We start from the raw sequence: 27,469 nt of genomic DNA on the forward strand, positions 1-27,469 counted from the left end.
AAAGTCGTGGGGAAACATGGATCCCACAGGAACCAATGTCAGTGGGTTGATTCTGCCTAGATTCCTAGAAAAGGCAGGGAGAGACCAGGTCAACATGGGCAGCTTAGGGATAGCTAAATTGAAAAGAATAAGATAATGATCTGACCAGGAAACAGGTACAGTGAAAATACCAGAAAACTGAATAACTTTATTGGAATAAGTTAGTCCCAAATCAAGAGTGTGCCTAAGAGTTCACACAGACCTGTTGGTGAAGCCCTAGATCAGTCAGCAGAGATAGAAAGCGCTTATCCTGGGGTCTTCCAAAATTAGAAGGTTTGAAACGCTAACTATGGCTTCTGATAGAGTTTGTGCAATTACACAGAATTTCCCCAGAAGTATATGTAGAGTGGAGGAGTAGGTTAATGTGTGGAACAGTAGGCTGAGAACCAGGGAAGCCAAGTTCAGGTTCAAATCCTACTGTCACTGCTTGTGATTTTAGGCAAGTCACTTAACCCTCCATTGTCTCAGGTACAAAACAGATTTTAAGCCCTCCAGGGGATACAGATATCTACTGAACCTGAATGTAACTTCTTGAACTACTAAACAAGCAATGAACTAAATCCAAATCTCTTCATCTGACAATGCCACTTTTGCTCTTCCTTGTCATTAACATATAGATAGATAAAAGCTTTGTTCCCTAATTTTACTGTATTGGCTATTTTTCTTCCATTTGCATCTTTGACTTCATGACTACTTTCCCAGTTTTTCCAGCAATTGTTGCTCATCTTCCTCTTTCTGCAATCTCTTGTGGTTTATGAATGCTTTTTCTTATCTTTTCATACGCTTCTTTGAAGAACTATAGCAACCGTCCCTCTTATTTACTTTAACAAAAAGGCTTGTTGCCCTTAGTGTTTTTTGTTTTAGATGATGCTAGTTCTAACATTGCAGGGCTGAAATTATGGGCAGCCATAGAAGCATCGCTGTGGGGTGGCAAGGTATGGTTAAGCACCACCTCCAAAAACAACTTGCCATCCCTACCAAAACTAAACACTACCTACATGCTGGTCATACTAGTACTGCAGCCCTGGTTGGTGCTAGTTGCAGGGATCCCTTCTTCTTCCTTCCTACATCTGCCAGGCTAAACATACCTTTGACTGCCTCAGCACTTTCCAGTTAGTAACAAGCTGTCTTAACTTTACCCATTAAGCCAATCGGTGTCCAGTTAACTGCCAGGTGACCACAATTACCCAGATAGTCAATGCTGGAGCCTGGACAAGGCCCAGCATTGAATACCTAGGCATAATTCAACCCACAGGGGCCAATGGCTTAAAAACTGCTAACCACTGCAGGCTGCACATCGGTCTCATAAATTCTAATACGTGAACACCAACTATACAATCCCTATCTTATCTTTTGCCCAACTTCTCAACCCTTTTACCACCACTGCTCCTCATAGCTGTGTCAAGCACGCCCAAAATACACTAAAAGTGATGTCCTTCCCTCCACCTCAACTAGGGGACCAATTCAGACCTTCTCAAGTTTGATTCTTTCAAGACCTTTCTTCTTCATATTAGGAATGAGTCCTTTTAATTCTGGTTAAGGTGAGGGGAATAACATTTGTTTCATCAAAAGAATCATCCGACAGACTGATTAACCATTAGCACACATCATGGAAAGTGGGAAACATTCTTAAATTACAAGCGAAATGATCAGTTTTTACAGTTTGAAAATCCACACTTGGTAGTGAATTGAAGACAATGAAAGCAATTTAGTTGCAACCTCGGTATTTTATTTACATAGTCATCAGGCCAAAAATAGATTATGTTTCGTTTCTATTTTGGTACAAACATATCTTTAAACAGCAGCCACATTTTTCAAAAGCAAATATGCAAAAACTCTCTTTTCTTTAATGGATTCCCTTGAGCCAGTTTCTGAAAAGTGAACATGACTTGCAAAATATTAAGCCTCCACCCAACAGCCATACATTTTTTTAAATTTAATTAAAAAAAAAAAGGCTACTACATACACAGAGAAACCAGAATAGACAGAAAATAGGTTTGAGTGCAGTTATAGAATTTATGAGGCTCTACAGAATTTACATTTGTAGAGTACATGAACATTAAAGACAGCAATTGCAAATTGTTTACATTAACCCTTTCAACACTGCTCCCTTAAAGAGCATTTTTTAAACAAAATACCCTCTAGAAGACCTCTGGAAACGCCAAGTGCTAAACTGGCCTCAAAAATATTTTGAGGTCATTTCTGATAAAACGGTGTTCTCAGGCTTCAAATTCCGAAAAGTGAATACTGTAACCCCCCTCCCCCCCACCCAAGAGATTTCATTATCCCGATTTCCATCTCATAAATAATTCAAAACAAGAAAAATACAAATATTCAAACAAGAGAGTACTAGGCAATCAGATAACCAAAACAGTCATATGGACCACACAAATATTATACATTTATAGATCTGCATCTGTAGAAAATTCCTCTTCTGCGATCTGCAGCAGTGGATCTGCACTCATAGCCCCATCACATGGAAGTTGGTTGCCGAGCTGTTGGAAGGAGGACAAAATGTTACTCATCTCGACGTTAGTGATCACTGCCTGATTACAGAGTACAGTTGCAAAATAACTTTGAATTCTGAATTGGAACTCAAAGTCATGCCATTTCTTGCAGACATATATGCAACCTAGCATCAAGAACACTGAGCAGATAAGTTATAAGAGGCACATACTTTTGATTGGTAAGTTATGCACCGACTTTTAATGCATTTTTGTCATTTATGTACTGATGTGGACATATCCAAACATAAAGTGACCTTTCTGAAAGAAGAACTGGCACAGAAATATGCGCTTTGAAAGGATGGTACTTACTCTGTCAGTGGGAATGCATAGGGTGGAGTTTGGGTAGAACATAGGTGAAGCACACAAGTATATACATTATAAAATATCTGACAAATACTGGTGTGGATATTTACACCAGCTCAAGAGCTAGTATAAATGTCTACACCTGCCACTTACGCTAGCATTTATAAAATAGGCGCCTACTTCTCTTTTCAAAATAGGTATCGCATAGGCATCTTAAATGGCCCTTTAACTAGGCTCCCCCTTATAAAGTTAACCTCTTAGAGCCAGATTCTGTAAATGGCATCTAAAAAAATAGGCACATCCCAAAATAGTGCTTAGCGCTATTCTATAAACTGCGCCTAACTTATAGAATAGTAGATAGGGTCGTGGAACGCGCCTCATTCAGGCACAACTACTGAAAACCTGGTATATAACCAAGCCTAAACGAGGGCACGTTCCTCCAAATTCTATAACCATGATGAACGTGCTGACATACCCACAATCCTCCAATGGCCGTGCCCCTCTTTTCAGCTTCACACATTAGAATGTATGCGTGTTGCTTTTTAGAATATGTATAAGAAGATGAATGCATAAATTCCAATTATTGCCGATTGGTGCTGATAGCTGGCTATCGGCCAGTTATCACTGATTGGCTCATTACTCAATTAAGGTGCACTCCTTAAATTGGGCACACACCCAATTTAACATGTGCAACTCACCACACCTTATGTAGAATCTGGGGGTTGGGTACAATATAGGTTTGATGAATCCAGTCCCAAGCATTCAGAGGTTTGATAAAAAAAATTTCAAACTGTTTTTCCACTATTTCACCAGTGAAGATCAAATGAAAGTCATCTCACTCAGGATTCAGCCGTTAATATCTCCATTAATTCACAAGATGAAAAAAAAAAAGCAAGAGGCTTAAAGAACTCATTCCATGCATAATAAAATCTCATGCATTCATAATGTAGCCACAGGATTTATACTTGATCTCTCTGCACTAGAGAGTTGGTAAACAAGTCAGCTGAGGACAAATTTCTTTTGTGGATCAAATGACAAAATGTGAGCGTTTCTGGGCAAAGATGACTAAAGTCTCAGATCCAAAATTTTGAGAAAGGCTGATTTTTCATGTCATGGGTCTATAAGCAGTCAAGTTACATGTCTGAACTTCTGTAACCTTTTTTTTTTTTTTTTTTAATGTTTTTCCATACTAATGAATGGGGTTTGGACTGTTGTATTACAAATTGTTTGCTCTGACAGAATTCATTAAAACCTCTTTTTTCTTTGATGTCACAAATTTGTCTGTTATATTCCAGTGACACAACATAAAAGGCTATCACTGAACCCGATAGCTAATTTCTATAGGGTAAGTGGTCAATTTATAAATTAGTACAGTTTTGAAGTTGGGTTTCAGGGGCTTTGTTAGTGGAATCAGCGGGTATCTTGAAGACAAGAAGGGATTGAGGGGAGGGGAAGAGGGGTCTAGTGGAAAAGGAGTGGGAAAAACTTTTGAAAAAGGGACACCAGGTTTGCTGTTCATCCATACTGCTGCATTTAACCCCACCCCTTGAATGACATCAGCAAGGGTCTTTAAACAGTATTAGGCACTGGAGACAATTCACTCTATTCCTTCCTTATCTGCACCCACCACTACCTTTGCTTGGAGAAGAAATCTTTTGTGGTCAGGACCAGATTTGAACTCCAGGTTTCCTGTTCACTTACATTGCCACATTTGGCCTCACCTTTTGGATATCAGTGAGGGCCTTTAAACTGCAACACAAAGCACCAAAGGCACTGTGCCAAAGGAGCATGCTTATTTCTGATTGATTGTGAGTTGTATTACTTTCATAGTGGCAGGTTGGGATTAGTATTCTAATAGTGTTTCAGGAATACAATAATGATGTTCAGTGGTGGGGAGCAGTGACGTACAGTCAGGGCCTTCAAGGGATACAGTGAATCCCAAGCCCTGCAAGATCTGTTTTTTGTTCCTTTTTTGGTGGGGGGGGGGGGGTAAGTTTTCAGTGCCACTCTCCCTTTCATCCCCCTACTCACACAATCTACTCCATGTCCAGCATGTCTCCCTTCAGCGTCTCTCCCTCTCTTCCATCCTCTCCCCTTCTGATCTTTCAGACCTGACTTTGCTGGCAGCCGCAGCCATCAACACAGCCTGCCTGCAGCCAGTTCTGAAGCCTTCCTTCTACTGTACACCACTGCAGAAACAGGAAGCGAGTCATAGGGGATGGGATACAGCAGAGGAATGGCTTTGGGACAGGCTGCGTTGAACACTGCTGCTGCCAGCAAAGCCAGAGGACTGCATGGTGGGAAAGTAGTAGGAAGAAAACCTAGACCCAAAAGGGGATGGGGGAGACTGGAGAGATGCCAGACCATAAGGGGGTACCAGAACAAAGATGGGGATATTCCAGAATATGGGGAGAATAAGAGATCCTGGACTGCAGGGAATGGAATGAAGAGAGGGAAGAAGAGAGATGGAGAGATGCTGGGCCATGTGGGAGGGTAGAGAGATGGGAATATAGAAAGTATAGGAACAGGGACATAGGAGGGGGAGAAATAAGGACACAGAGGTGCTGCTGAACACTGGTGTAGGATGGAATAGGGACACAGAAGGGCAAGGCTGGACATGGGATGATAAGGAAACGAGAAATACGGACATGGAGGGTTGATGCTGGACACAGGAGGGATATGGACACAAGAAAAATGCTGGACAGGGAAAGAGGGACACAGAAAGGAGAGATGCTGAACATAAGATGTAGATACAGAAGGGAGAATGTGAACTTGAGGGCAAGATAACCAGACAAAAGTAGGAAAAAACAGTGCATCTGCTATTGAAAAGTCCCTCCATGGATGTTGCATCTATAATATTTAAAACACCTGGTTTGTCTCTCCCCGTGCTTGTGAAAGTAATTGAAAGGATTTTGGATCCATGTCAGTTTGGATTTAGAAAGGCCCACAGTACTGAGTCTATCTATCGTGAATGTAATGAGGATGGGTTTGGATCAACAGGATAGCTTTTTCTTGGTTTGTATATTTCTGAAAAACTTGATATGTTGAATTATTTTGTTATATCTTTTGGGGGAATTTGGATTCTCAGGAGTGGTATGGGAATATTTAGCTCATTTTTACAGCGCAGTAGGAGAGGGTAGCTGATAGGTATTAAGGGGCATAATCGAACGCGAACGCCCATCTCCATGGGCGTCTATCTCTGAGAACGGGTACGTGAAGGGGTGGGACAAACCCTATTTTGGAAAAAAAATGGGCGTTCATCTTTTTCCCGATAATATAGTTTGTGCCAGCCAAATGCATTGGATTTGTGCGGATCCGAGTTGGGCGGTTTCATTTCTCAGTGATAATGGAAACCGAAGGCGCCCAGCTCAAAAACGAACAAATCCAAGGCATTGGGTCGTGGGAGGGGCCATGATTTGTAGTGCACTGGTCCCCCTCACATGCCAGGACACCAACCGGGCACCCTAGGGGGCATTTGTAACAATTTTAAAAAAAGTTAACTACCTCTGAAGTCCATAGCTCCCTTCCCTTGGGTGCTGAGCCCCCTAAATCCCCCCCAAAACCCACCCCCACAACTCTACACCATTACCATAGCACTTATGGCTGAAGGGGGGCACCTAGATGTGGGTACAGTGGGTTTTGGGGGCGGTCTGGAGCGCTCCCATTTACACCCACAAGTGTAACAGGTAGGGGGGATGGGCCTGGGTCCACCTGGCTGAAGTCCACTGCACCCACTAACAACTGCTCCAGGGACCTGCATACTGCTGTGATGGAGCTGGGTATTACATCTGAGGCTGGCATACAGGCTGGAAAAAAAAGTTTTTTGTTTTTTTTTTGGGTGGGAGGGGGTTAGTGACCACTGGGGGGGGTCAGGGGTGGTCATCCCCGATTCCCTATGGTGGCCATCTGGTCATTTAGGGCACTTTTTTGGGACTTGTTCGTGAAAAAAAAAGGGTCTAAAAAAAAAAAAAGTGACCCAAATTCGAGCTAAAAACGCCTTTCTTTTTTCGGTTATGAGCCGAGGACGCCCATCTCTCCTCAGCCGATAAACACGCCCCAGTCCGCCTCCAATACGCCCCCGTCAACATTGCCAATTTATGCGACCGAGTGCAGTTGAAGACGCCCAAAACCGATTTGGGTGCCCATGGGAGAAAGGCGCCCATCTCCCGATTTGGGTTGAAATATGGGCGTTTTTCTCTTTCGAAAATAAGGCAGATTGTGTCCTAAAACTTAACTGCCACAGTACCGCAAGGTTCTTGTCTGTCTGATGCCTTATTTAATATCTATTTGGTTCCCCTTTGCCACTGTTTACAGCAGTGGCGTAGCTACGTGGGGCCTGAGGGGGCCGGGGCCCCCGCAGATTCACCCCAGGACCCCCCCTCCCGGCGAACCCGCCCCCGCCGCCGCCTACCGTTACTTTTGCTGGCGGGGGATCCCACTCCCCGCCAGCCGACGTCTTCTCAGTCCTTCCTGCTCTTCAATTTGTTTGCTGACGTCCTGCACGTAATTGTACGTGCAGGACGTCAGACTCAGAGAACAAATTGAAGAGCAGGAAGCGACTAAGAAGAAGACGTCAGCTGGCGGGGAGTGGGATCCTCCGCCAGCAAAAGTAAAGGTAGGCTGCAGCGGCGGCGGGTTCGCGGCGGGAGGGGGGGCGGCAATGTCGGTGGTGGGGGGGCGGCGCCGGGGGAGGGCTAAAATGTGCCCCCTCCCCCCGGGCTCTGGACCCCTCTCCCACGGAAGGCTGGCTACGCCCCTGGTTTACAGTATCAATTGATAGGATTTATGCTTATGTACAGTTTTTCTTTCCATTTTGAACATCGGTTGAAGCTGTATGGGGCAATTGAGGGCAGGGATTCACAATAGTGGCCAGTTGATTGGAAGATAATAAATTGTTTTCCCAACATTCTAAACCAGAAGCATTGGGTGGTTTCTTGATCCGTTGTTTGATTTGCCTAGTAAAATTGAGGGGTTTTGTTCTTGATGTAGATCTGTCTTTTAAACAAGTGGGAATGCTAATTAAATGTTTTTTGTTTTTTTAAGTTGAAGATGCTTAGTAAGGTAAGGCCATTTTTGCTTAAGGAGAATGTTCAGTTGGTTGTTTAGAGCTTGGTGTCAAGTGCTCTAGATATACTGCAATTCATTGTATTTTGGACGCCCTGTCGTGATTTGAGCATACGTCTCTACCAATTAGATAAGCATCCTGTGGAAGCCAGAGTGAGGTTTAAACTTTTATTTCTATCCACAATAGCATTCTTCAGCATATTATTTCACAAATTTTCTTTAAATTTATATATCTACAAGGTCTGAGGGGGCAGTGCTGTTATCAGTACCTAAACTGGCTAGGGTACATCTTGGAGACAGAGGTGCTCCTGTTACAGAACCTGTGATATGAAGCCAGCTGCCATTTTTGAAACAAATGACAGACCTGGTGTGGTTTAAGAAACATTTGAAAGATTACCTTTTCTCCCAGTACTTGGTTCTTAAAGAAGTGTGGTACGATTAATGACATCTTTGTAATACCTGCTAATTTTGTGTTTTAAAAGGGGCCTTATTTTGGTACGATGGGGCCATGGACGGGAGAACTCATATGATTGTTATGTTTTATGTGTATGTGTTTTATTGCAATCCACATTGGATGAAGGTGGAATAGAAATGTATTAAGCATTAAAAAAAAGTGTTATGTTCTATTTAGTGATATGTCAGTTTTTAGAATGTACATCTACCAGTGCTGGTGTCAGACATGGCTGGAGCCCAAAGCAGAGCAAAACACACAATGGGCCTCAGAGTGGGTTGACAGGCAAATTTTACTGAAGGACACAGGCTGTGTTTCAGCAGAATGCTACATCAGGGGTCGTCAATGTCAATACAGTCAAAATAATATCCTCTTTCAATATCAGCAGTTAATGCCTCTACATATAGAGGTTAAGAGCAATGTAGCCAATTAATCTCAACTGAGGGATAATTGGCTGCCAGGGATCTATTGAGGCAATAGATCTCTTTCTCTGGGGGCAACAAAAAAGGCCACGCATGCCATGTTGAGCATGTGAAAGAACTGCCAGCAGTTGCTTGGTTATTTTTTGAAATTTATAAATAGAAAAAAATATCTAATTAGCAAAAAAGGCCCAGACAAAGGTAGACAATACAATTTATATTTTTAGGGACTGGAATGTCCTCTCTGAGCAGTTTTTTGCTTTTTCTAGTATTGCACTACTTATAAGATTCGATTCTTAAAACGCACACCAAGCGCTACTGTATAAATGGCATGCCCAGTTGGGTGCCATTTATAGAATAGCGCTTAGAGTCGGCATCCACACCCAATTTTGGGCATGAGGATTTACAACTGAAACCTGGTGTAAATTCCCATGGCATAGATCCCTTGTGTGCAAATCCTGGAAATGCCCCTGACCCGGCCATGCCCCCCTTTTTGGATCCACTCAGAAAAGTTTATACACACATCTTTACAGAACAGCAACTATAAAGATGCATGTGTAAATTCCAATTATTGCCAATTAGCGCCAATTGATTGTTAGCACTCAAGTGATAATTGGCTCATTAAGCAATTAAATTGCACCCAAATTTGCACACTATATATAGAATTAGGTATAGTTTTGCTTTCTTGGAGTTTCTATGCCAGTTTGCCCATTTTGGGTCCCCTATTCTGTATTAGGTAGGCTTTGCCCGTGTTCTGCATTTGTGCAGTTTTCCCACTAGTATGCAGTTCCTCTTCAGGGATGAACAATTCAGCTGCTTCTAGCTTCCCAACAGCAGGTCATATTTACAGAGCTCTCTTTTTAATAGTATTATTGCAGAGTCAGTATTGGGAATTAGGGATATTACACTTGATATATAGGTTTTGAGTGTCTTTTTGCAAGATAGTGTGTTATTTCACACAAGTATGTTTCTCTGATGAGACACCACAGTTTGAACATTCCTTTTTTGTATGGTAAATGTAAGGCAAACATCCTAGTTCTAATGTTGGGGGAATGTGGAGAGTATTATACAGCTGGAAGTGTAGTTTTTATAGTAATGTTCTGTACAATTCTTTAGAGAATATAGACTTCCCTCCTATATACATAATTTGTTGAATAATTTATTTATTGCATTTGTATCCCACATTTTCCCACCTCTTTGCAGGCTCAATGTGGCTTACATTCTTCATGAATGGTGGAATTACATTAGAAGATAGACATTTTGTGTTACAGAGGATCTTGGGTAACATGATAATGGCTTACAATATATCAAGAATGGTGAAAAAGCATTAGAAATTAGACTATTAATGTTACAGAAGAATCTTGGGTAACATGGTAATGATAAAACATGATAGTAATATAGCAAGTAGAAATTGTAGAGCAGTTCTGAATATATCTTTGTGGTATACTTTGTTAAAGAGATGGGTCTTCAGTAGTTTGCGGAAGTTGGTTAGTTCGTAGATCATTTTTAAGTTGTGCGGTAGTGCGTTCCATAACTTTGTACTCAAGTAGGTAAAGTTTGACGCATGCATTATTTTGTATTTCAGACCTTTGCAGTTGGGGAAGTGCAGATTAAGGAATGTGCGAGATGATCTTTTAGCGTTCCTGGGTGGTAAGTCTATCAAGTCTGACATGTAGGCTGGTGCGTCTCCGTGAATAATTTTGTGCTATCAGTTACAAGAGTATTTTTAATGGGTGGCTGAAACTAGCTGAGAGGATTCATTATTCATAGGTAACCCTTTGGACATTTCATGTAATGTCTTTTATAGCTCATTTCAAGGTATATGTGGGGGGGGGGGAGAGGGATATGACACAGAAATATAACTTTGGCTTGCATCCCTGTTGTCACCTCAAACATCTGTCTAAAGATGGCACTGGTCATGCCTAGCTTGGTTTAATGGCAGGGTCCTCCTCATGGGAGGGGGCCTAACTTGCCTAGCACAGCAGAATGTCTTATGACTTAGGGTGAAATCTTGTCAACCTTGCCTTAGCACAGCAGACTGATGCTGGTTAGAGCGTTGGCCAATGGCTGAGACACACAGGCCTTTTCCTTGTCATCTTAAGGTGCATTCTCTATTTATCGAACAATCCTTGTGCGTTGCTTCTACTTTGATTGCCTATTGTTTCAGGGTTGGGAAGGGATACTAAAAACACAAGGTCCTGGCTGCTAGTCTTATGAGCAGTCGGGAAAGGATCTCATTTGGACTTGCTGGGTACCTCCAGTTGTCCTGTATAGGCCACTGTCAGAAAGGTTGCAGGGTTCAGACAACCACTGATCTGACGTTACGTCCCTTCATCCTTGCCTTAGCACAGCAGACTGATACTGGTTAGAGTGTTAGCCAATGGCTCAGACACATAGGCCTTTTCCTTGTCAACTTAAGGCGCATTCTCTATTTATCGAACGATCCTTGTGCACTGCTTCTACTTTGATTGCCTACTATTTCAGGGTTGGGAAGGGATACTAAAAACACAAGGTCCCGCTGCCAGTCTTATGAGCAATCGGGAAAGAAAGAATCTCATTTGGACTTGCTGGGTACTTCCAGTTGTCCTATATAGGCCACTGTCAGCAAGGTTGCGGGTTCAGACAACCACTGATCTGATGTTACGTTCTTAATTCCCTTCATCCTATAGCTCTCGAAGTTCAAGCTGGTTCTGTGGGATTTAAACTCTATACAAGAAGCTGTAATTATTTTTGTACCCGTGAACCATTCGCCCAACACAAATAACTACTATAAAAAAGATGTAACACAGAGGGTATGAGGGAAAGGAAGGGAATATACAGCTTAGTAGCTTATGTGGATGACCAGACTTGGCTACGCCATACTTAATAAAATTTACTTTATGTTTGATGAAATTCACCCAAGGCAGTGTGCAGCAAGTGTAACTGGAGATAGGCAATTTACAATTATAGTAACAATATGACCATTAAAAAAATCTCAAAATATCAGCACAATTAGACAAAAGCCTGGATGCAGGGAAATCAAATCACAGTAACAATACAGTATCAGTATAGTACCAAACACGGTAAAAACATGCAGACAATCTCACAAAGAGCAGCAGCAGGCTTTGAACTGGGCTTTCCTGGTTGTCAGCCTGGTGTTGTAACCACTAGATTACTCCACTCCTTAGAGTAAATTGTATTAAAACAGACGAGTGGAGAAGCAGCCTTGTGGTTAGAACACTGGGCTTGACATCCAGGAGTGCTGCTCAGTTCAAAACCCATTCCTGTTCCTTGAAGTTGGATCAGAGGAAAAACCAGGGAAGCAAGCAAGCCAGCAATCAGAATGGGCAGAGGTTTGAGCTACCTAAGGCCTAAAGGTAGTTTGCTTATTTTATTGGGATAGGGGACACCATGAAATAGAAAGGTCAGAATAGCAGGGAGGGTTAAGTTACTCCACAAAGCCCCTCCCCCCACTCTCACACACCCCCTAGGCCCAATCATACCAATACAACCCTCATTTATTTTTCCTCTCTCCCTTTTTTTTTTTTAACCTATTCTGGTCTCATCTTTTCCACTAGATTTTTCAGTCTTGCTACTATTTCTTTTTAAATTTTATTGCTATATTATATTTGTTTCCTGTTGGCTTTCTTTCTACTTGTATTCCTCCATTCTCCTCTCCTCTCCATTGCCCTCCTGCTCTTATCAAACATCCCTTATTTTTCTGTCAACTCTTTCCTCTTCTACCCAGGTACTCTCATTCCCTTCTTTACTTCTTTTTTTCCTCCCTCCTTTTCCCCATCTCCCCCATCCCTCTCACCCTTCATCCAAAATACAATTTACTCTAAGGAGTGGAGTAACCTAGTGGTTACAACACCAGGCTGACAACCAGGAAAGCCCAGTTCAAAGCCTGCTGCTGCTCTTTATGAGATTAGGCAAGTCACTTAACACACAGCCCGACAAGTCCTGGGCACTAGGTCACCATGGCGCCTAGAAATTGTGTCCTGGCACCTGGGATTTCATGCCCCCGACAGATGTTTTTTTCATACTACAGCAGCATGGCCTAAAATGCTTCTCTCTGTCCTGCACTGTGATTGAGCTGCTCCGGCATTGAATATCCTGGCTGACCGCCGACCACGGCTCCCTTCGGCTGTCTGAATATCGGCCCCACTGGGTTGAAACTTGTAACAGGATGCCCAGGTGAAGTCCAACGGCCTTTATTTATTTTTAAATAAAAGGCAACATAGCCTACGTGCTTTTATAAAATAAGCTCGTTCAGTGATCTCCCAGAACTGAACAAATGTTCTCACTTAAACTTACACCTGCTCCAAATGTTTAAATGTGTGTGTGCACTCACTGAGGCCGATTCTTACAAACCAAGGAGGTGCCTATTTAACAACTATTTTATCAAGATACTTGTGTCTTTATAATATACATGCAGCAATCACAGGTAAATGCACCTGGGCACATGTACACCTGCTTGGGAGCTGGTGTAAATGCACGTGTGTGAAGTATTATTTAGGATTTTTGTATCCCATTATCATCGGAAAAAAAAAATTTCAGTTCAAAGTGGCTTACAATTTACATTTTAGTGGAGTTACAATATCGTTGTGCAATTGGAGAGGGCATCTATAGTTCATATGGTCATTCATAGAGTCTTTGAAGAGATAGATTTGAAGAGGAAAAGGTAGTGGTAGCTTTTGTGTTCAGTTGTAAGTGTGGGCATGTATTTTATAAAGTAGGGATACACTCTGCCCATGTTCCATCCCTGATCACTCCTATCCTGGAGTAGCATACTAACAGGCATGAACATTCTTCATACCTAGGCACATAATCTGTGAAATAATTTTATAAAAGCATTTTCTGTGGATAAAACAGAGTTTACCCACACACCTAAAAAGCTTATAAAAATTATTCATTATGCATGTTCATGCAAATTGCATTATATATATATATATATATCTTGCAACAGCGCCTCCGCGCTGTCCAACATACACCAACAGAAATACCTGTGTGCAGACTGTTTTAAAGTAAGCATTTTTAAACATATATCCCCATGTGCTGTTTCCTGGGTAAACATGCTTTCTGTGGAAAAAAAAACCCTATATAAAGTTAGCCCCTCAACGTTATGTCATCTTTTCGATCCTGTACCCTTACCTTTAAATTTAATGTAGCAATTGTTGCAGTACAGCTCATTATTTCGGATTCGGACTTCAGCTCCGGACTGCGAACCTCCGAGGTCAGATTCACAGGCAGTGCACTGTGTGAAACAAGAAGTTATAATGTGAGTCCACAAACAGAGCACAGAAAATGCAGAAAGCAGCCAAAAGCAGAGCTAGCCAAGCCTGTACCATGAACCCGGGAAGCAAAAGCTATGCAGTATGATTAGTCATTATAAGCTACCAAAAGACTAGCATATTTATCTCCCAATATAAAGGTAAGTAAAGATTAAAAGCCAGACTTAGACATTTGTTGGGTTGTGTTAGGCAGGGGGTAAGAGCATATTAGAAACAAAGATTAGTCAATGCAATCATGTTCTTGCCTCTCAAGACATAAAATGAGAAGAAAAGACCTGCTAATGAAAATCGTTTGGCACTGGCATTTGAGTGTGGCGCTGAAGACTGCATGCAACATTGTTTGCTTCCAGTATCTACATTTATCCCACATGCAGGGCTTTACTTTACTTGCAGGGAAAGAGTGCTTTGTCAGTGGGCTTACCTCAAATTGCTAAATTGCACTTTATGCCAGACTGGTAGGTTTCTTCCTTTCTTTCTGTATTCACATATTAACTAAACTGCCGTTTAACCACTCAAAAAAAATAGCTTCCTCTTGGAAACTTTAGGGAGTCTCACATATACAAATTTAAAAAGGGGCATTGTGTGACAGGTGGGCCTTGAAAACATTTCTCAAGAGATACTAAATTTAAAGATATTTCTATTAACCGGTAGCTACTTCATATTCTGTGTTTCCACTATCCCCCCCCCCAAAAAAAAAAAAATAAATAAATAAAATGGGCATTTGAGCAAGATTAATGGCAGTCATCTACTGTAGTAGAACACATTTTAAACTCCTGCTTGCATCTCTCTTGTAAAACACATGAGAGTTGGAGTTGAAATACTGAGTTTCTGAAGCAATTGCACTGCATCAGCACTGGATCTCCACTGTCTTGTTCTGAGTTTAGTGAGCTGTGACACTTTTATGAATAAATCAACTGCAAGCTTGGCAGAGACCATGCAGTTAAGTCACAGCGATTAGTGTATCTGGGACTAGGTTTAAAAAAGATTTGGACAAGTGCTAGAGGAAAAGTCCATAGTTTGTTATTGAGATGGACATGGGGGAAGCCACTGCTTGCACCGGGATTGGTAGCATGGAATGATGCTACTAACTGGGTTTCTGCCAGGTACTTCTGACCTGGATTGGCCACTACTGGAAGCAGGATACTGGGCTAGATGAACCATTGTTCTGACCAGTATGGCTATTCGTATGTTCTTAAGCCTCTCAAATACTGGGCTAGTGCTGAGCAACTAAAGTCTGTACAAAGCATCAACTCTCTCTGCTCACAATTGCCTCAGCAATAATTGTAATAAAGAAATATATAGCGTTTGCACAGGTGGAGAGACCAAGTAGACACCAGTTTTGAATATGATTTAAAAACATAGGCAGCAATGTGTCTTTATAAAATATTAATATGCAAGTCATGGGTAAAAGGAACAAGTGCACAGTACCCACATCTGCTCAGGATCATGTATGTTAAAAGGCCTTTTCAAAAATTACCTCCAGAAAGTAATGCTTATGCTCTGATTTTCTAAATATCTAGTCACCTTACTTTAAGAATCAGGTGCTTAGATTTTCCAAAGTAGAGTATTTGCCCTGAATTCCTAAATTCAGATTCCTAAGAGAGGCATAATCAGAGGAATAAAATTTAGATGGAATGCTGGCTATATGACCTAGGAAACGCCATAGCAACCCTAAATACAGGTTCCTATAATTTAGGGGCTTATTTTCAGTCAAACTAAAGGCATCTAAATTTGTCTTAATTGGAGTGCCTAAAGTGAAGTGTTCAGTGTTTGACTATCAAAATCATAGCAATGAAGTGCCACTAAAACCTGACCTCTGCCTCTCTGAATATCATTAAGGTACTTAATTGCAAATAAAAAAAACTTGGTTCACCTCAATTTTGGCCATATTCTGAAATGGTTAAATTTGCATGAACATTTTGGACTGGCATAAAGTGTACCACTCTGTAACAGAAGGGTATGTTATACTACAAATAGAGTTAAATTTGCTGAAGTTAAGTATTGAGTAATTTATTGTAAACTGAAATAAATATGAATATGTGAAGATAGTTTGGGACTATTGATAGTGATTGAATTTAGAAACGTTTTTATGACCAATGAAAGAAAAGTTACCCATAGGATTAAAAAATTTTCTATGGGTGTTACTCTGAGGTCTTTTCTTTCTCCTCTTACAAAATACATCACTGAGCTTGATTAGATCCATTTTTCCACTAGAATTATTTAATTTAGCAAAACTTATATTTTGATTGGATTGATGCTACAGATAACTCTAGCTCCTTAGTCCTAAAACCTGATTAGCAAAGTGCCCGCAACCATAATTTTCAGCAGCCATTCATGCATGCACAGGAGCCATTTCTTCAGGGTGATCTTCTCAACTCTCACCTTAAAACAATGCAAATGGAAACAAAGATCGAGAGATTCGATGATCATAGCTGCTCCTTTACCCAGATTGTTATTACAGAAAGAGCATAATTTCTTCCCACTGACAGACCTAGATATAGAATGAGATTGTGACTGGAAGGATTCCAAACCTAGAAAGGGTAAAACATCTGAAAAACAGAGATCCCACATGCTCCGTGTCATGACTATACAACAGAAAAAGAACCGTGAAGCAAAACTGGAAGTCTGTCTGCACAACTGGAGTAGGTGGGAAGACATTATTCACTATAAAAGTAAAAAGATACTGAAATTAGCCATTGATATTGACACATTTTAGATTTTTACCAAATGTCTCATCATTAATAAAAAGAAAAGTTCGAGTCACAGAACCAGGGTGGGCTCCACCACTAGGTGGGCCAGACATCCACCTAGGGTGGCACTATTTTGGGGGCAGCACTGAAACTTGTTAATTTGGACCAGCTTCACTGCAGCCAGCGTAGATCCCACCCCCTCTGAACTAAATTGCTGTGTGGCAGCTACTATATTTGATTGTTTAGTTTTAGGTTATTACAGTCTTTATATACAGCCTTTCAATATATATCGGAACGGTGAGCATTCAGCCACCATGGTCAGCTTTTTTTTAGTAAAACACTTGCCAGAGCAATTAAAGTTCAGATGTTCTGCACTGCTTTTCAGATAATCATAGGAACCACTCATGCTCCGCTCACACACTCTCCCCGCACTATCTGGATGGTTCTAGGGTGATCAGTAACCATCTTCAGCAGCATTATCCAGATAGTGCCAATCAAAAATCACTGGAAAGACTTGGCCAGAGGCACTTATTCAACGAGCAGGTGCTATGTGGAAAACTGCTTTAAAATATTGAGCCTGACTTTTTAAAATAATCACAGAGCATGTTTCATTAAAATATTGCTTTGTGCAGTGGAAAAGTAGCCTGATGGTCAAAGCAGCAGGCTGAGGAGAACCAAGAAAGCGTGGTTCAAATCTCACCATGGTTCCTTGTGATCTTGGTCAAGTCATTTAGGGGCCCTTTTACAAAGTGGCGGTAAGCCCAACACGGGCTTACCACAGGCTAATCTGGAACTACAGCCGGACCAACGCAGGCGCTAGTGCTAGTTCCAGCCCCAGCGTGTGCCATTTTCCACGATAGGAAAAATAGCTGGCTATTTTAAATCAGGCAGCGCAATGCGCTACCCAGTTACAGATGGGTTAGTGCGGAAGCCCTTACCGCCGCCTTAGTGGGTGGCGGTAAGAGCTCCCCCTCGCATGGCCACATGGTAAGAGAAACATTAAAGCATGGCCATGGCTACTTTCATGCAGTTTTACCAGCTGTAGTAAAAAGGGCCACAACGAGCAGCAAAAACAGCCCCCGCCGCTAGCGCAGGGCCCTTTTTACCGCAGCTTTTTTAATTTATTTTTGTTACATTTGTACCCCGCGCTTTCCCGCTCAAGGCAGGCTCAATGCGGCTTACATATTGTATACAGGTACTTGTTTGTACCTGGGACAATGGAGGGTTAAGTGACTTGCCCAGAGTCACAAGGAGCTGCCTGTGCCTGAAGTGGGAATCGAAACTCAGTTCCCCAGGACCAAAGTCCACCACCCTAACCACTAGGCCACTCCTCCACTTAGTAAAAGAACCCCTCAACCCTTCATTGCCTCAGGTCCAAACTTATGGAGTCCTTTCACTAAGGTGCACTAATGGATTTAGCACACACTAATCTATTAGTGTGTGTTAAGTGCCATGTAGCCCATAGGTATATGATGGGCTGCATGGCATTTAGCGTGTGCTAATCTGTTAGCACACCTTAGAAAAAGGACCCCTTAAGATTGCAAACATTCTAGGGTCAGGAAAATACCTACTATACTTGAATGTTGTACACCTCAAGCTACAACTGATGAAAAAGGTGCAAGCTAAATCCAAAATCCCTTCTCCTCTTCCCTTTATCAACAGAGACTGTGTTCGTAAGGCTTTCCTGAACAATCAAAGATGCAGGTCATATTTGCTCAGTTTATAGGTTACGTTTAAAACCTATATTTGACTATAAAAAAAAAAAAGCAGGCACTAGGTCTTGGGAATAATTTTTCTTCTACACACAGCTGATAGTATCACCTGAAAAATTTCTCTCTGTTCCGATACAGATCCTACATTTTTAAAGTGCCATAGACTTTAAAAAAAGACCATAAAACATTTCTTTACCGCATTCTTGAGAGAGCACTGTGTACATGTTTTCCAAAAGGCCAAACATTTTTCTACCTGCTCTACTGAGAAGCAAGGATGCCTTCAACTCAGAAAATGCAGTAGAAGTATGGTGGGATATCGGGAAAAGCACTAAAAATATAGTAAGCAGGAGTTCTCTGAACACCAGCAGTGATAACTACCTACCTGCCACGCTGCTGAGAGCCTGGTTGAGAGGCACGTGTGGGTGATTGGTCACGTAGAGAGTTTGACCCACTTGAAGTAGTGTGGGACAGAGATGTTCTGGCTGAGCCAGTTGTTGAAGGTAAACTGGAGGATGGATTTTGCATGTAGGAACGGTTTGAAGTGGATCCAACTTGATGCGGCTGGCTGAAGTCTTGACTTGATGACAACCGGTTTAAACTAGACGTTTGTCGCCATGAATTTGTTCTGAAGGAAGAGTCAAGGCTATCTAAAGATTCCCCCCTAGAAAAAGAGGGCACTTTTTTTTTAAATAAGGACTTTTATATATATATATATATATTATAATCCAGGACTGCATTTCAATTAAAATTTTAAACGTGATTAATCACATGCTTAAAGGTTTGTTTGTTTTTTTTCTTATTACTTGTGACTCTGGGCAAGCCACTTAACCCTCCACTTCCCAGAGTCACAAGGAACAGGCATAGGGCATCTGTATTTAAAATATTGTTTATTAAACACTAACCAGCAACAGATCAAACATGGCTTCCTTGCAGTTTGTGAAGCCAGAAAACAGGAAGAGAACCTGTGCACTTAACGGCAACACGGTGTCATCACTGGGTGGGGGGGAGCGGAGTGTCTGGCCAATATGCTGGATGGTTTGGATAATCGAGTAATCGAGACTCTACTGTATTTAATTTGTGAACATACAGATCTAGCCACTGTCCCCTCAACATGTACTGTTCCTCAGGAATTCATGCCATACTCCTCCAACATCAACACTGATATGCAACAGCTGCCCTGAACAACTTGCACGAGTGTCCGCAAACATTGTATGGGCTTCATTACATCAGACATGCTTTGCTTGCCCACAGTTCAAGAACTTTTATATTATATAAGAAAGAAATGGAATATGTTAATTAGCAGCTCACTCAAGCTTATTCAAGCATCAGATGGATATATACAACAGATTATCCAAAACATCTGCATTCAGCACAACATTCGCCATAAATTTAATTCTATTTAAGACTATTTACAAACTGCCATCCTTCATTGTGCTTCATCTACTACAATCTTGAGTGGCACATGAACTTTTGCTAATGAAACTCAATCTTAGCTGGAAGGCAAAATTCCAGAACTATCACAATCAGCATAAATGTACCTTCTCATTGTGTCAGGCAAGCTGCGGGTGTCTTTATTAACACTAGAACTGCGCTGCCTGATCCAGCTGTTGTCATTATGCAGAGAGGTGGTCTTTCTCATTTCCTGAATGATTCGTTGCCTCTCTGCCTCTGCTGACATCTGGTCTTTCTGGGGACCCTTCTGTAAACCACCCAGATTCCAAGTATGATCAGAATACCTGCTGCTTCCTACTGTAGAAAAAGGAGATGCACTGAAGATGTGGGTACAGATTGAGCAAAAGTATCAAGTCAACATTTTTCTTAAAGCCTGTCAAACCATGTGCTGTGGACCACTGAGGCAACACAAACAGTTTTGTGCATTTAATGACATTGGATTGGAATGCTAGTATAATTTGGGTAAGAATGAAGGTCCACATTTCTAGTTAGATCAGACATCTTATCAACATTAATTTAAACCAACCAAGCCAGAGGATCTGACCCAGCACCATGTGCCCAAAAACATCAACTGACCTGTACAAGTCAACATGTTAAATTTTAACTCACATTAAAACTAAACAGGTTGTTTCAGAAGCACTGCCACATATAAATAGCAACATTTAAAAATAGAAATTTCAGAAAGCCTCTATTTACACTTGGAGTTTTACACCCTGCTGAGGATTTCAAGGAGGCAGGATAAAAATGCACATGTGTATTCCCCATTTTACAAGAGGAATATACATTTATGGGAAATAATTTCCACATCAAGTTTTACACTAGCTCAAAGGTGTGCACAGATTAAATACTCATTTAGGTCAGGGCTTTACATAAGAGATCACAGGATTAATTGAAGAGGTGAGTTCCAAAACCTGAAGTACAAATTTTTTGTTTCAAAAACGAGTTCATATCAGAAACTGACGGCCTTTATAGATCACATATATCCTAGAGCTGTTTGCAATAAAAGGCATTCATTGGTAAGGTATATATTTTTTTCATTGAATATCAATTTATGTTAGTTCTTTATTACATTTACTACACTGCCTAAACTGAAGCACAGAACTAGGCGGTTTACAATTTAAAAACATATAAGACGATGAGAAAAAAAATCCAATAAAAATAGAAAAGAGGGAAGAAATAAACAGTTATCAAAAAAATGAACAAGGAAAAAAAAACCATGAGGATAATCAAGAGTAAAGACGAAGGGAGGTAAAAAGGGAAGGGAGAGGGGGCATCAGAATTCTAAAAAAAAAAAAAAAAATGTTGCTCTTATCCAGAAAACAGCTTTTGACATTTAACAGTTTTGGAACTCACTTCAATAATTATTTCTGCCTTCAAAATGAGGGAAATTAAAAACTACAACCTCACTACTTAATTGGCAGCACTTACAATATATGTCTAGATTTGTAAAATGTGATAGCTACACGTGTCTGCACTTCCACACAATGATTTTGCCATTTCAAATGTAAGTGCAAACACTTAGTTGGAACCTACTGGATTCATGCTGCTTATTTTTTGTGTGTGTGTATTTGTAAAGTGACTTCTCTCTTTCTACTTTCCGGCACATACATGTGCACTCCTACACTTCTTATAAAAAGTTCTGCATTTGGCAGAGCCGTTTGTAAACCACTGCCAGAATTAAGCTCATCCTGACCTAGACGTCTGAATTCCAGTCAATGTTCTATGTAAAATGGGCCTTCACATGCGCCAACATTTCACTGCCTATTTGGCTTTCATTTCTTAACACATTTCGGACCTCTGTGACCATTTGTTATTTTTCTGTGCTCCTCTTATCTTTTTTTCATTTCTCTATATTGTTATGCCGCTCCATTTCTTCTCACTCATTTCTTCCTTCAAAGAGTTAGCTAAGGATTATTGACACCATCAGATCAAATGTCATTCCCACACAGCTAATGGTGGGCCAGCAATCAAGGACTGCCTGTCTGCCAGCTCAGAAAAGAGAATCACACACGCCTTTCTCCTCGTACTTGGCCAGGGATCGCATTCTCTGATATGTCTAGAGTCATGTCCTCTCTTCTGATAGCCCAAGTCTACTTTCCATTTTGTCTTCCTTCCCTCGCAAATTGATGCACTGTTGTTCAGTGGGAGGGTTTTCACTCCAGGAAGAATGTAAAGCTAAAGGCAGTCTATCCTGGGAGCCAACAGAACATGTATATCGTATGATGCCTACTCAAACTCTGTAAGGATCTGGGCTGCAGTCAGGCTTGGCTCACACATCTTAACACAGAAATTCAAGCAGCCTTCAGAGTGAAGTTTGGTGTTTCAAAAACAAAGAACAAAAAAACTATTGCTTATTTTCTTAGGACCTTTTAAGAGCATGTCTTGACACCCAAATTGACAGCAACTATGGACCTATATGGTTTGTCTTTAATTCATAAGAACATAACTGCCATCATACCCAATATCCTTTTTCCAACAGTGGCTAACCCAGGTCACAAGTATCTGTCCTTGGGACACACTTAGCCTGTCAGGTTTTCAGGTTACCTATAATGAATATAAGATCTGGGGTTTCTAGCCCAGTTCTAGCCCAAAGGCCAATTCTATTGCTTTGTCATCCTCTTATCACCATGTATATCTCTCCCTGTCCCTCATTCACCCAGCTCTCCCTGTCTCTCACCTAACCCACCCCACCTTCTTCCTGTGAGACTGTCAGAAAAAGTGTTCATTGTACTCACTAATGTGGAGATTTCTTTCGTGGATTTTTCTACGGTTACTGCCAACTGTTGGAGAACTATCCATACGTTCTCCAATGACACCGTTCCAGGAGCAGCTCTCAATTGCTTCCATTCAATGCTTGGGCCAACGGGCCTTTGCTTTCCTTCAGAATCCGCTTTTCCAGCGCCTTCGATCGAGGTCCCCTCGTCAAACACTTCAGTTTCGGGAGATCCTCTCTGGATCTGGCGGCCATCTGGAGGGAGCGGTAGATGAAGTGCCGGAGGGGAAATTGTGACATCTAGGCCCAAGTCCTCAAGGATTTCCCGTTCCTGGAGGGCAGCCGGGCTCCTCTCGGCGTTCTGGGTAGAAATTCGCGAGGTGAACCTTTCTATCGACACCTGATGTGGAGAAGAGGTCCGGGTTGTCGAAGCTTCTCCCCGGACCATTTCCTTTCTTTTGGTATGCGGCATCGGTAAGAGAATATTCCTTAACAGAGCATCGATTCAGGAAAGGCTCAAACCTCGTTCAACTGCGTGCCGCCATCTTGACACGCCCCAGTCATTTTTCTTTATCCAATTAGAATAAATTAATTTTTTCACTTATCTGTTTTAAATGTGCTAGTTAGTAACTTCATGTTGTGTTCCCTTGTTTTTGTACTTTTTGAAAGAGTAAACAATGATTTCATGGTTACCCATTCTGCTCTACTCACGATTCCTGCCCCCTCATATCTCCAAGTTGAAGAGCCCTAACCTCATGCCTTTCTTCACAGGGGAGTCATTACAACTATAATAGAATACCATATATTTCTAGCTGCATTGAGAAAGGCCAATTTTCAGACAACCAATTAGCATGAATAAAATTATTTTTACCACAAGAGAGATTAGTTTTGTTATTGTGTGTAGAACAAATACTCACCAGTTTTAGCATGACCATCATTCAAGTCTGACCCAGATCTTAATTTAATCCTAAAATAAATACCGGCAATGTTAGCATATTGCAGTTAGATAATGAAATAATTCATTTTTATAGGCTTCTATGCTGCAAAACCTTGGAAACATACAAAAAGCTATTCACGGACATACATCTCCCCATGCTGGGTTTTCTCTTTAGTGTTAGCAAATGCCACAGGGTAAGATTTTACACAGCACTACTGGTGATTATTAGATATATCCAAGAAAACTATATTACTGTGGCAACAGATGTATAAATTGTCATGGCACTAATGTGGCAAAAGGAAAAGGAGAGAGATGAACATGGGAAAAAACCCAGCTCATTTTCTGTCTTTTTGGTTCATTTCAAAACTATTACATTTTGCATTAATGCATGCAAGTCAGCTTTCTAAGTCTTAATTTGTAGGTTAACCTATGCTAAATCAATTTTGAGCACTTTAATTTAAGGCAGTTAGCGCACATGTTAATTGTCAGCATGTTAAAAACGCTAACGCAGCTTAGTAAACAGAGCCCTTAAGTTGCATGCACAATTTGACAGTGCAGCCAAACTGCATGCACAACTTAACTGTTTAACAAGCCAATCAGCATCGGAAATTTGCCAGTAACAAGCAATTATTGGTGCTAACTGGCATTAATTAGAATTTTCACATGCAACTTCCTAAGCATATTCTGTAAAGTGGTGCGTGTAAATTCTAATTTTGCGGATCTCAAAAGGGGATGTGTGCAGAGGAGGGGCATGGGCAGGTTTGTCAGCATTCCTAATAAATTACACGCACTGTTATAAAGTATGCCCATTCTGCGCCTAAGTTAGGCTAGGGATTTACACCAGATTTTAGTTGGCGCAAATAGTCATTCCTAAATTTTAGTCACGGGGACAGGTGTTACACATATTCTATAAGCAGCGCTTAACTTTAGATGAGGTTTATAGAATAGTGCTAAGCGTGTTTTTTTAGGTGCCATTTATAGAATCTATTCCTATGGGTGCGATTCTAAATAGCCCATACTGTGAAATGTATACTGCCACTTTGGCTAATGCTCAAACCAATCAGTATTCTATCCTTTTAAAGATTAGCAATCAACCTATGATGTCAACTCTATAAAGGGGCATCCATATTTAGGTACCTAGAGGGCACCTACTTTCCTTTATAAAATGCCAGCAGGTATATATGTCGGAGCTGGTGTAAATGCCCGCACCTAGATTGAGACACTCCATTCAGACTCCCCCCTGCAGCCACCTGCAAAATGTGCATCATATGTGGGGGGTTTTTGTCCCCTGGAAATGGAACATGCTCGGGGTAGGACTACCGCCGTCGGCGCAATGGGCCAGTGGTAGCCCCGGAAGAGCGAATGGTAAATCCACGTTGGGCTTACTGCAGCTCTGTAAAAACATAGTAACATAGTAGATGACGGCAGAAAAAGACCTGCATGGTCCATCCAGTCTGCCCAACAAGATAAATTCATATGTGTATATCTTACCTTGATTTGTACCTGTCTTTTCAGGGCACAGACCGTATAAGTCTGCCCAGCAAGATTCCCCGCCTCCCAATCACCAGTCCCGCCTCCCATCACCGGCTCTGGCACAGACCGTATAAGTCTGCCCTCCACTATCCTCGCCTCCCAACCACCAACCCCTCTTCCCCCCACCTGCTCCGCCACCCAATTTCGGCTAAGCTTCTGAGGATCCATTCCTTCTGCACAGGATTCCTTTATGTATATCCCACGCATGTTTGAATTAGGGCCCTTTAGTATTTAATTACATCTGCTCCTAACTCAAGTTTTACTAGTCTAATATTATATGATGTATTTTACTTTCTGTTAATATATTTTGAACATGTTCATGCTTTTCTAACTGTTATATAAGCCCCATTGAACCTGAGTTCTTCTCGGGCTAATGCAGGATATAAATGTCATAAATAAATAAATAAATGCATATTTGCCACTATTCTGGTCATTTATGCACATATCTGGAGCCTAAATGTCTGTGCCCAAATTACAGAATTGCTCCCTATGTGCACTAAAACTGTCTGCATACTTTACACCTATTTGTATAGGCTGAGGGGGGGGGGGGGGCAGTACGTGTACTTTTCAAAAACTAAATGCATACGCAGTTTTATCCCACAAATACAGTAAAAGTTTAGGATGACATATCCCGAGAATGCCTCTAATTCAGCTAAAAGCACCCTGTGCTTTGAAAGCTGGTACATACTTTTTAGCTTGCCACATATGGGCAATTTTCATTTCAACCATATACCCAGCTAAATAGCTTTGAAAATTGTCTCCCAATGTTTCTGATGTGGCCAGCAGGATATACAGTACGTTGCTGCTATTTCTAAATTTTTCCCCAAAATTACATGGTGCTTTTTCTGCCCATTTGTGGGACATCTTCCTTTTGTCAGCATTGGAAATGTGCATCTTAACTATTCTACATAGCCCAGAAGCAGAGAATTGTGTTAGTCCACTTGGATATGAAGAAATATAGGTCAACTATCAGGTTGTAGGCGATACATTGTTAGTCCAATAAGAGTATCTGACAAGCTTTAAAGAGATATTCTGTTTTCATCAGGTCTCCACTACAAAGATATATGACCTACCGAGTAGCTGTTGACCCTTATGTATTGCTTTGGAAACACCCTCTCTCTGAACATGTCCAATGAAATAGCTTAGAATTATGGGTTCAACAAAATTAAAATTCAATATAAATATAAAATAATTAAAGAGGATAGAAAGGTATGGTCTTCCAAAGAATGAGGGGATAAGGAGGTATAGTGGCGTATTTTCAAAGCACTTAGACTTACAAATTTGCATAGTAACTTGTGGAACATTGCAAGTCTAAGCCCCCCATCATTAGACCTAGAAGGCTAATGTGAATATGAAGGCTAATGTGAATATTTTTATGAAGTGCACAGCAGTTGCCCCTAGGGTAATGAGACAACTTCTGTGCACTTTATTCTGTCATCCCCAATATCTAGCAAACTTACGTATTCCATATTGTCCTTTGTGTTCATTAAGCTATCAAAAATAGAACTACATAGTTATATCTCTGTTAGGAAGAGCAAGACTAGATGCTACATGTGAGTCTGCATTTTATATCCTGCTCCAGACCTATAGAATTCACTTCCCACTCATCTTCGTCTAGAGACCAATTTACAAAGATTTGAGAAGGATTTGAATATGTCTGTGTTGGCTCTGCCGATCCCCTGCCCCGGAACAGGAAATTGACCTCAGAAGGGCAAGGGATCGGCAGAGCCGACAGCATGCATCTGAGCACTGTGGTTTTGCGCCTTTTACTCTTGATTTGCCTGGTGACGCGGCTGCTTGTTGGGAGAAGCAGCAGCGGCCCTAGGAGAATAGCTGGATGGGGAGTGCAAGGGCAAGGGGAGAAATGCTGGCTGGAAGTGGGGAAAAGAGCAAGCGAGGGCAAATGCTGTCTGGATGTGTGGAGGAGAGGCGAGCAAATGCTTGATGGAAGTAGAGAGGAGAGAGAGGAGGCAAATGTTGGATGGATACGGGGAGGAGAGAGAGGGGCAAGCTGTAAGATAGATAGTCAAAAGAGGGAAATTGAACATTGGATAGTAAGAAAGAACTAAATGTGGATCAAGGCAGAAAATAAAATCAAAGAAAGTGAAAGGAAAAGGAGGAGATAAAAATGACAAACAGAAAATCATGGCAACAGAGTTAAGAGAAGACGAGGAAAGTAGAAACCAGAGATTGGGACCACCACAAATGAAAAGAAGTACATGGCCAGATAACAAAAGTAGAAAAAAAAAGAATTTTATTTTTATTTTAAGATAAAGTAGTGTGGTAGCTGTGCTTATTTATTTTTTTTTTTGTTTTATTTGTAGTTTGTAATGTAGTGAATGGAATATTTGAAATTTACATCTGCTATTTTATACC

At 41.2% G+C, this 27,469-nt stretch overlaps 1 protein-coding gene across 4 annotated transcripts in view; it reads right to left on the bottom strand.

Annotated features, from left to right (window-relative positions):
* Nucleotides 1-1,746: 1,746 nt before the first annotated feature.
* LMO7 (LIM domain 7) overlaps nucleotides 1,747-27,469 on the bottom strand; it is a 398,841-nt gene continuing 373,118 nt past the window's right edge. For all 4 annotated transcript variants that reach the window (XM_030200597.1, XM_030200599.1, XM_030200598.1 and 1 more), the window contains 6 exons: nucleotides 23,541-23,590; nucleotides 19,997-20,207; nucleotides 18,841-19,119; nucleotides 16,439-16,547; nucleotides 13,917-14,019; nucleotides 1,747-2,534 (listed from right to left, as the gene is read on the bottom strand). In XM_030200597.1, coding sequence (XP_030056457.1) covers nucleotides 2,512-2,534; nucleotides 13,917-14,019; nucleotides 16,439-16,547; nucleotides 18,841-19,119; nucleotides 19,997-20,207; nucleotides 23,541-23,590 — 775 coding nt within the window. In that variant the 3' untranslated portion in view covers nucleotides 1,747-2,511. The remainder of the gene's footprint in view (nucleotides 2,535-13,916; nucleotides 14,020-16,438; nucleotides 16,548-18,840; nucleotides 19,120-19,996; nucleotides 20,208-23,540; nucleotides 23,591-27,469) is intronic.

This window comes from Microcaecilia unicolor, chromosome 4 (genome assembly GCF_901765095.1).
Source record: "Microcaecilia unicolor chromosome 4, aMicUni1.1, whole genome shotgun sequence".
NCBI lineage: Eukaryota > Metazoa > Chordata > Amphibia > Gymnophiona > Siphonopidae > Microcaecilia > Microcaecilia unicolor.